Here is an 11,125-nt window from a genome sequence, read left to right as displayed (position 1 = left end):
AACAATTGCTTGTTTGCTAACATGTACAGTAAGTCGAACAATCGCTTGTTTGCTTGCCTGTAATATATCTGATTTATTTGTATTTAGTAGTATTGTAACTGACTGCATTAGAATTCTTTTTTTGTACTTTGCAGAATCTGCACTGTGTTATTGCATGGTGCTATGGCCTGAGAGGTATGCCTAAAAGGCGATAAGTATAAATGACTGTGATGAATGACTGTGACTACTAACTACCTCAACTTGATAAGTGTTTGCACGTGTCACCGTTTACAGTGTTTTTTAATGTACTGTCTATGTCTGTACTGCAGCATTTTTAGTCTTCTACTCCAAGACAAATTTCTCCCATGGGAGACAAATAAAGTGAACCTTGAACCTTGAACCAATGTGATGCACTTCTGAAGGCTAAGAGCTACCAGGTTTCACGAGCAAGTTAAATATGAAGTCGCCTTCATGTTATCTGTGTTAATCACTAAATGGTCAGCTAATTTCATTACCTTTGATTGACTATAGAGAATTGCACAGTTGTCATCAATTGTAATCGGGGGTGTAGTGATAAATACAGAGGTGGGTAAACTATCCAAGGTGAGTAGTTTACCCACCTTGTTTGCCCTCATTGATTGATACAGTTGATCTGAAAATAGGTGAGTAAACTATCTGTCTCATTTCAAAGGGGTAGGTAAATTGTGTTTACTTGCCACTACACCCCTGATTGTAATGCACAGTAGGCTATAGCTACAGACAGTAGATTTGATAATGTGCTTGATAGCTGATATAACCCTACGTGTTGTAGGGTTGTTCTGTCATTCTTTACATGAAGATAAACTGGAAAATTTTGAGATTTTGTCATTTATAGGTTATTATTGATTATTGATTTTCATTGTCTGGCCCACTTAACACCCCATTTGGGTGGCATGTGGCCCTTGGACAAGTTTGACACCCCTGATTCATACATCAGATCGGCAATTAGGCCTCCCCCCTTTTTAGGGGGAAAACACAAGCCTCTCCCCATTGACTTCAATGTAAAATAGTACTACCCCAAAAATTGTAGAAAAACAACAGAATCAATCTTGTTTATTAATGACCTCAAAACACCATGACATGACAATATATTACAACTCGTCTGGCCATAGAATGGGCAAGATACACCAGAAGATGGGTCAAAGTAATATTTCCATGTATCTTGCGCATTGTGTGGCCGGCCGCGTTGTAATATATTTTCATGTTGTGGTGTTTTGGGGGTAAGTTCTCCTTTAATAAACGAGATTAATTGTTATTTTTCTATATATTTGTTTGGTAGTGCTATTTTACATTGAGGGCAACGCCGGTGAGAGGCTTGTGTTTCCCCCCAGCCGCCTACAAAATGACGTATAGTTGGACTACAGCTCCCACAGTCCTTTGCTGCTCGGTCCTGGGTGGAGATGGGATGCGGCTGAACCACTGAGCTATATAAATAGGACTGACCGCAGCATCAGTGCTCGGAAGCCTGCTGCTGATGGATGGAAAGGTGTTGTGAGGGAGAGGGAAACAAACTGCAGCTAAAACCTGACTCAAATTAACACCACGGAAGATACTTACCCTCGGCAATTTCTGCTTTTGTCTCGCATTTATTCCTCGATCTAACAGTGTCTTCAAACGCTTGGAATTGATTTTCTTTTTCAACAAGTGAACACAAGTGGTTTTTCTAATGTAGCTCGTCTAACCTTAAAGCAGGGAAAGCTGAGAAGAAGGAGTTTATTTTCGAAAGCGGTTTCTTTGACTGTGCTGCTAACATGGTGGATGCTGCCGATTGCGCCATCAAAGTGATGTGCCGCTTCAGGCCGCTGAATAACGCGGAGACCGGCAGAGGAGACAAATACATCCCCAAATTCAAGGGCGACGATACGGTGGTGATCACTGTGAGTACAACACCCCCAAACCGCATGTCAAACGTGCTCCACACATCACACAATGGGCGCCATATGTTTGCCGTCTCAACCATTGACTTTCAACCTGAAGTCGCGTCATGCTAGCCACCGTCGGCCACAACGAGACCGGAGGTTAGGCGGTTTTACCTTCACAATAAAAGTGTAACATGTCCATTTTTGACAAAGAAAACAGAATAGGGAAAAACGGAGAAAGAAAATAATTGGCAAGCAACAAAATAAAAATAAATTATTATTATGCAAAAAAGATTGTTTTATATAATTGTTAGGCTACACTAGCATAGTTTATTCATACATGTATTCATATAGGCTACCATGGGCCTAGTGTAGCAAATATTTCTATTCATACTTATTCATTCATACTATAGGCCCCAGTATATACATATAAACTATATTTATTGCTATATATTTTCACCTACTTTGCATGTTTCCTCCGGGTGCTCGGGTTTCCTCCGACCATCAAAAACATTATGTTAGGGTTAATAATACTCCTGTCAAAGACATGTATGTTAGGGTTAAAGGAACACTCTGCCCATTTTCAACCAGCGTTGTATCATTAGAACATCAGTAGTATATCAGAAAACTGTAAACTGTTTTGAAGTCTGTCATTTAATTTGACAGTTATTGAGTGTTAACGTGTGGACCAGTGACATCACTGGTCCACACTAACTCAAATTAATAACTCATTAACTCAAATCAACTCTCAATAACTGTCAAACTAGATTAATTATGAATAGTTTGACAGTTATTGAGAGTTGATTTGAGTTAATGAGTTATTAATTTGAGTTAGTGTGGACCAGTGATGTCACTGGTCCACACTTTAACACTCAATAACTGTCAAATTAAATGACAGACTTCAAAACCGTTTACAGTTTTCTGATATACTACTGATGTTCTAACGATACAAAGCTGGTTGAAAATGGGCGGAGTGTTCCTTTAATACTCAAAGACATGTATATTAGGGTAATACTCCTGTCAAAGACATGTATGTTAGGGTTAATACTCTTGTCAAAGGCATGTACTCCTGTCAAACACATGTATGTTAGGGTTAATACTCAAAGACACGTGTATATGTATATGTGGCTATTGTAGTGATGTGCTTATTTTCAATATAGGCCTACTGTAGGCCTAGGCCTATATATATATCTCTCTTTCCCTGCGGAATCTATTACTTCTATGTAACTTTCGTCAATGAGGTTTTTATTTTGCATCTTATGACCGGAGGTTGTGTTCTGTTATTCAGGTTAGCTTGACCCTGGAGTGAAAGCTTGAACCCATTAGACAATTGTGGATAGTCCATATATTTAGGTTGTACATTTCTCTTTTATTATGGAAGCATAAGGTAGACAGAACAAAGAGATGTGCCCTATGTATTGTTGGTCCCAACTTCCAGCTCATGTTTAAATGATCAATAATGTTGTGGTTCCTCCTCAAAACAGTGATTAATCCCATTCAGCATCATCATTAGTTGTACAGTCTCATTGGCGGTCCGACTGCCCCTAACACATTTGTTCCTGTAATATTCCTATAGGGACTCACAGTGTGTTTATAGGCTGCTACAGTTTAGCTAAGTTTATAGACTATTAACCTATTATAGTAGGCTACTTACATTATGGTGTGTCCTCCCATGATATGATATCACTGTAATATACCTGTGGGGACTTTTGCTGTGATATTTTTACTGTAGCTGTGACCATCAGCTCTGTCAGTCGCTCAGTCCACAAACAATTCACCAATTTGGCATGGAGGTCGTGTGTGTGTGTGTGTGTGTGTGTGTGTGTGTGTGTGTGTGTGTGTGTGTGTGTGTGTGTGTGTGTGTTTCTGTTGTGAATTGGCTAAAAGGGGGCAGTGTGTGTGGGGGGGGATTTCTAAATGCAGGGTGGCAGATTCAGTGTGGGGCGGGCTGCCCCTGCTATCCCGCATTTAGGAAATTTGCATATGCGGTCTCAGCTTTTGCGAATTTGCGCTTGAGTATCAGAATTTAATATTAGATTAGTTACCTATGCACATACGTCTTCAGAGACAACAGAAACAACTCAAATGAAAATTAACCTAATGCTTTAAGTTAATAGGCGAATAATAACAATAATGATTTCCTCTTCTGTTGACCATAAACAAGATTCCCCCACTTCATACACATCAGGACTGAGGCCCTGTTGATGCCTCAGTGTGTGTGTGTGTGTGTGTGTGTGTGTGTGTGTGTGTGTGTGTGTGTGTGTGTGTGTGTGTGTGTACGTGTGTGTGTGTGTGTGTGTGTGTGTGTGTGTGTGTGTGTGTACGTGTGTGTGTGTGTACGTGTGTGTGCGGCTGTGTGCGCATGCGTGTGTCCGTGTCCACAAACTCCATAGTTTCTATAGAGGCCTTTTGTTTGGGGATCTGTTACCAATTTTTTTTGCTTATTTATCTGCTGAAACAGCCTTGTCCTATGTCCTGTCCTTCCTTTTACAAATTAATCTTTGAAAGTAGAACTGATTACAAGACGTTCTGTTCCATTGGCTGGTTTCTTTCATTGTGATTGTCAATGTGTTTATCCATACGTCGAGAGTGATGCTCTTCTTATTTAAGTAGCCTATTGATAATGCAACCTGATGCCAATGTTATGCAGATACATACAAGTCTGCAAAATCCAAGGGACACAAACCAATAAATCAGTTGAGTTTTCTATTGATAGAGAACATATTATATTTGTATATATCATTCTCTCTCTGACAGAGCCAGTTTTGGAGGAGCTAAAAACATGAAGGAGGATGAGGTTGGATTGCTAAACATTTTACTTTTAGCCTATATTATACAATCAGAATCATCACAATTAAATATTACAAAAATTAAAAACTATTTATCTTGTATATGAGACAAACACTGAGAGGTAATGGCACTAGTCTAGTAGTGACTATGTAAATGTCACACTGAAATATATATATATTTTTTTAATGAAGTCCAGTATGGTCTCTGTATTTTGCCGAGGTGAGGCAGAGAGAGGGAGGAGGGAACTTCTTTTTACCCCCATGAAAGGTGGTTTGGGGTTGTGTGTCATGTCATGTCATGTCTGCATGACTTGTACACCATAACCCCCCCTTTCCATACACACACACACACACACACACACGCACGCACGCACGCACACACACACACACACACACACATGTGTGTGTGTGTGGACTCTGGAGACTCTCAGTGGGCGTTTCACTCTACCTGAAAGGAGAACATTACAGTTCAGTTTGCCCTCACTTTACATGTCTAAATCCACAAAGATGCCCCAATTAGGTCTAGGAGGCCATTTAAATGGAAAAGTCAGGGACTGCTTGAGAGGAGAGGATGGCTGACTGAATGCGTTTAGCTCACGTTAAGACAGACTGCTTCACTGCTAATGGAAAAAGGGAGGAGGGGAATGTGAAATGGACTGCATGTAATGTTGAAGCAGACTGAGGCTGTACCTTAGCTGCATACATAGCAATATAACGTATAGGCTACCTACTTCCCAGTTAGTCTGGCAATTATATCCTACATGACATATCCGGGCCATATAGGTTACAGAAAGCCAGACTGTTCCTCACATACTGCAAAGAGTGAACACATATTGCTTTGGAAAATGGTAGTATGAAGTCAGCACTTGAAGTGCGTTGGGAGACAAGAGTATGATAATTACAAATGCAGCATTCTTACAGTATAACCACACCAGAAATGTCCATGAATTAGCTGCATGCAGTAGCTGACAATTGCCCTAGAAACGATAAACGTGAGAATATTTGCATGTTGTGTGTTATTATAGCACACAATATATCATGGTTGATGGTGACGCACTCGTAAAATGTGCTTGTGATGCTTGAGAAACCCTGTAAACCTGCAGGTGTAGCCTATTTGTTTGCTCTGCAGGAGTGCTGCAGAACAGATGCACAGCAGAACCCATAGAGTGCTGCGTTAGATACAGGACAGTATCAAATGGAGCACCACCTGTGTGTGTGTGTGTGTGTGTGTGTGTGTGTGTGTGTGTGTGTGTGTGTGTGTGTGTGTGTGTGTGTGTGTGTGTGTGTGTGTGTGTGTGGCGCATATATGTATACCTGCATGTATTTCTTAAAGGAATACACAACATTTTTGGCAGATTGCCTTGTTGGTCAACCTTGTAGCTCAATGCTATTGCTAACACTCTCTACACTACAGTAGCATACACTATGTTGAGTGATGTCGAATCCACTAACACTTTCGTGTAGGCTGCAACATCCATTATTATTATTATTATTATTATTATTATTATTATTATTATTATTATTATTATTATTATTATTATCATTTTTATATATATATATTTTTTTTTTACAATGTTATTATTATTATCATTATTATTATACTATATGTATGAGAAATGCATTTATCCATTGTTGAATGATAGGTTATTCAATTTGTAATCTTAGCCTATTTCAGACAGCCCCTCACTTTTAGTTTCTGATTTCTGTGTGGTGCTGATGGACAGCTCCTTCTATCGTTAAAATAAAAAGTGCTGTGACAATGCATTATTTGGCCTCCATACTGTTCACGGTCAGATGTGGGCTGCGGACATTTTTGAGATTTTTTAGTGGGGTATGAGTCGGAAAAGGTTGGGAACCACTGGGCTACACTATATTATATGGAGTGATAGTAGGCTTCATGCTAACACTTTAGCAAACACATCAATATAGTGTGTGTCTGTATGCTAAAGTGTTGTAGCCAGTGACAATGAATGATTTTGGTTTCTATGTTCTCATAACAACATGACAGGAAGTTGGTGTATTCCTTTAAATCCCACACCACTCTAGTCAACACTGGCTTCTATGTTATCAAAATAGTACTTACCGTAACTTAAAATGGAACAGGAAATTGAATTCAATAACCATGAAAACGCACATTTTGAGGTGTTACTTAATAGTTTTTTATAATAATATAATATAATATAATATAATATAATATTTCATGGTATTTCTCCACGTTTATTGATGAAGCACCCCCACCCAACCCCCGCCCTCTTGAACATCATGGCCTACCCATGCACCCACGGGGTGTCTCTGTCCACATAGTGCTTTTAATGTCTGCACATCTATTATCATTTCTGGCACTTAACTGAATTCTGCTTATTATTAGCGGGAGAATAATGAATGGGGTTGTAGCCCATAATAACCTCATCTTTGCTTAGTCCCGCTGGCCTGTGGCTGCTGGTTGTCTGAGCTCAGGGAGGCTGCAGGGCTAGTATATTGACACAAGGCCAGATGGAGGGAGTGAATCAGAGGATAGTCTGAGATTGGGGATGGGAGAGAAATGTTAGCTATCTAAAAAAAAAAAAAACTTAAGCAGACACAACTGTCTCTCCATTTTATACATGTCAGTAAATGTGTTTAAATTGGGATTACAATAGATAATCTAAACATTGTATCTGCTGTATTTGTGATCCTTTGGTTGATGGTAGATATTATTATTAACATTATTGATTTGCAGTGCAGTATTACCATTTTCAAACTAGTAATCTCTAAGGAGGCTCATTATGCACATCATTTAAGACCCTATGACAATCTTGTGGCAGTTACACATTGAGATTTCTTTTATAAAAAGATAGGACCATATAAATGTTTACACAAAATATTTCTGGCTTCAAAAGTGCCTTCCTCCATTCCTCCTCGTTAGCTCAGCTGTGTGAAAATTGATTTGCTGGCCACAATTAAACAAAGGGTCAAATACATGACCTGTTTAATTTCATGATATAGGAGATATGCAGTATGCACTTCAAACCCCAAGATTTTATTGTGTCCTTTGATTTTGATCACGTGTGTCTAGAATTTGTCTCTAGATGTTCAGCAACATGTGGCCCATGAATCTCACAGATGGGCTTTGATAAGGTTTTGTTATGTTATCTTGTTATGGTGCTTCATGAATCGGGTGTAGTGGAGGTGTGTGTGTGTGTGTGTGTGTGAGTGAGTGAGTGAGTGAGTGTGTGTGTGTGTGTGTGTGTGTGTGTGTGTGTGTGTGTGTGTGTGTGTGTGTGTGTGTGTGTGTGTGTGTGTGTGTGTGTGTGTGTGTGCGTGCGTGTGTGTGTGTGTGTGTGTGGGTGTGTGTGTGTGTGTGTGGGGGGGGGGGGGGTGGACTAGCTAGCTGACAGCACTCCCAAGCAGGGAAATCACACACAGCCACCATGTTTGTAGATTACATGCAGACAGTAGCGGCTGGTGCATTTTTGTCCAGGGAGGGCTATACCAAATATAGGCCTGGACAATGGGGTTGAAATCAATATGATAATCATAAGGATTATTCTCAATATCAATATCATATGTTTCACGTATGCAAAATCAGTGTTCATCTCATTGAACTGAATGGTGATGTCAAACAAACCTTACATTTTAAAATAATATTCCTGCCATACCTCATTTGATCAGTTTTTAAGTAACATTTGCTTGTCATCATCAATTTAGACAGCAGAAATGTCACTATTAAAATAACTTCATATCATCACGATGATTCTACTGAAAGACAACAAACAATAATAGGCTATTGAATTATCATCCACTCCAGCCCTAAATCAAGCAAGTAGTAACGGACGTTAGCCTACTAGTACCTTCTGAATCATATGGGCAACAGATTAGTAGGCATATCAATCACAGAGCACATTAGAGAAATAGACACAGTAACCTGGACAGCAGCCCTCTGATCTCTACATCAAACTTCCTTTAGCATCCATATTTACTTGAAAAGCACATGGCATAAACACTTTGGAAGAAGGACTTCCCACAGCATGTGAATGAGTTACAGTACATTACCTATGAGGAAAGCGCGTTCGTGCATGCAAATATAGAGTCCGTCAAGAATGCATTGCCGTCGCTCTACCTGGCCCCACCTCCACCTGATCGCTAGATACCAGCGCCCCGAATCCCTTTGTTTTGAGAGCGAACAGTGCATGTGCAATTTACACAGATCCTGGCTTAGCATTGGTGGAAGCCGGAAGTGCCCGGACAGTAGGGCTGTGCCGATTCACTTATCTCCCGATTCGATACTATCACGATACTTGGGTGCCGATTCGATATATATTGCGATTCTTAAGTATTGCGATTCTACGATTATTGCGATTCGATATTACGATTTATTGCGATTTTTGTTTCTTTTTTTCTTTTCTTTTTTCAGTTTGTTTGCTTTTTTACACTAGATTAGAACATGGGAAAAGTTGAATCATACACTAGAGACTGTATATTATATCATGAGTAGGGCTGGGCGATATAGTTAAAAACAGGGGCGGACTGGGATCATAATTCAGGCCGGGCATTAGATACCAAGCAGGCCAGGCCGATATGGGCCGACGCTAGGCATGGGTCGATTTCCGGTTTTACCGGTTCGGTTCGGTATACGAGCCCAAACCGGTTTGATCACGTGCAAACCGAAAAAACCTTAAATTTTTTTTTTTTTTTTTTTTTTCTTCCCCCAGTCCATTCTGATTGCACTATTGTTCGTATTAGCCTCTTCTCAAGTTGCACTAGTAGGCAAAAGTCTTATTTTGTTTATTATGTTGATGTTTGAAGAAAAGTTAAGCTGAATAGTTATGAGAAATAAAAACAGTGTGTTGTTACAGTTAAAAGGTTCTGCTTATTTGTATTCAGTGTTCGTGCTGGTTGGCAGCATACCAGCTTAGAGGTGCATTATCGCCACCAACTGCAGCCGCTTTGATACGTTTTTTGGGGGAATATCGAACCGGTTTCAAAATGTTCAAACCGACCCATGCCTAGGCCCTATATTGTGTGAATTTGTGAGTTTTGAAGTTTATAAGGCAGCTCAGCTGTAAGCCAATCCATTCTGATTGCACTGCTTGTGTTTTTATTAGCCTTTTCTCAAGTTGCACTATAGGCAGCAGTCTTATTTCATTTATTATTTTGATGTTTAGAAGAAAAGTTGAGCTGAATAGTTATGAGAAATAAATACAGGGTGTGTTTGTTACACAGGTGTCCTGCTTCTTTTTATTCAGTATCATTGCTGGTTGACAATACCAGCTTAGAGGTGTATTATCGCTATCAGGTGGACTGAAGTTGCACTACAGACAGTTATGGGCCACACTCGGGAGCCCTGCTTTAAAAAATTTTTTTTTTTTTTTTTTTTTTTTAATTACAAAAAAAATCGGTATACCGGTTCGATCCGGTTTAGACGGCAATATCGAACCGGTTTTAAAATTTTCAAACTGACCCAGCCCTAGCCGACGCACGTGAAATTTGGGCCGTTTGAAGCCCAATTTGGGCCGTTTGAAGCCAGATTTGGGCCGTTTGAAGCCCAATTTGGGCCAAGTCCAATTTTACAATGAGATGCACCCACTTTAACCCTGAAGTGTAATTATTACTTCAGACTAACTAATAAAGTAATAAAACCACTAGTAAACCAGTAGGCGGCGCCTGGCCTGCTGTTCAGTGAGTGGCCTGACTGCGGGCACCCAATTTTTTTTTTTTTTTTTTTTTTTTTGCGATTATCGATTCTGGAATAAAAGATCGATTCAAAAAATCGTGACATTAAAAATCGCGATACTTAGGTGAATCGATTTTTTCTCCCACCCCTACCGGACAGCGTCCGTGGCAGAAAGTAGTTGACCCAAAACAGTACACATGTAGATCATTATGAATCTACATATTTATTGCAGATTATATACTCACTATCTAATATTCACCTCGTTCATAAAAAAAAATATATATAGGCTATATACGTTTTATTTTCCCCTGCTTTGGGTAGGTGGGCGGCGCCCTGGCGCCCTCTACTTGCCGGCCGCCACTGCATGCAGACGCAATTCAAATTACATCATTGAGGTGATTTTCCATAATTAGTGTTTTAGCATCACTATTTTTCTAAATTACAATATGAATGAAATGAATGAATGAATGAATTTATTTAAGACAGTTGTTAAAAATACACAATGAACAGACAACACAACCAAAACTGACCAAATATAGACACTTTGACTCAAATGAGTGTAGCAGTTATTTGCAGAAATAATACAATTAATATTTTACTTGTAAGTAGCAATTCAATGACATTGATGTATTGGTGTAAACAATGACGCCTGATCCACTGTAGTGTTTTTGAGGCTCTTCAATTTTCTTCAGATAGTTCTCATACAGCCAGTTGAGTCTTGTCTTATTGTACATGTGACAAACTGATGGCTGGGCCTTTGTTGTAGAGGTCTGCTGCCTCAGGGACACACGCTGCGGCTGTGGGGT

At 39.7% G+C, this 11,125-nt stretch overlaps 1 protein-coding gene across 1 annotated transcript in view; it reads left to right on the top strand.

The window, feature by feature from the left end:
- Window positions 1-1,769: 1,769 nt before the first annotated feature.
- Window positions 1,770-11,125, top strand: part of LOC310777826 (kinesin heavy chain-like) — a gene marked incomplete at both ends in the record, with an annotated part of 52,517 nt that continues 43,161 nt past the window's right edge. The window contains one exon of the mRNA XM_083638179.1: window positions 1,770-1,895. Within this exon, the coding sequence (XP_083494305.1) occupies window positions 1,770-1,895 (126 nt within the window). The remainder of the gene's footprint in view (window positions 1,896-11,125) is intronic.

This window comes from Poromitra crassiceps (assembly GCF_964638095.1).
Source record: "Poromitra crassiceps genome assembly, chromosome: 6".
Lineage (NCBI taxonomy): Eukaryota > Metazoa > Chordata > Actinopteri > Beryciformes > Melamphaidae > Poromitra > Poromitra crassiceps.
This window is presented reverse-complemented; position numbering and strand designations above follow the sequence as displayed.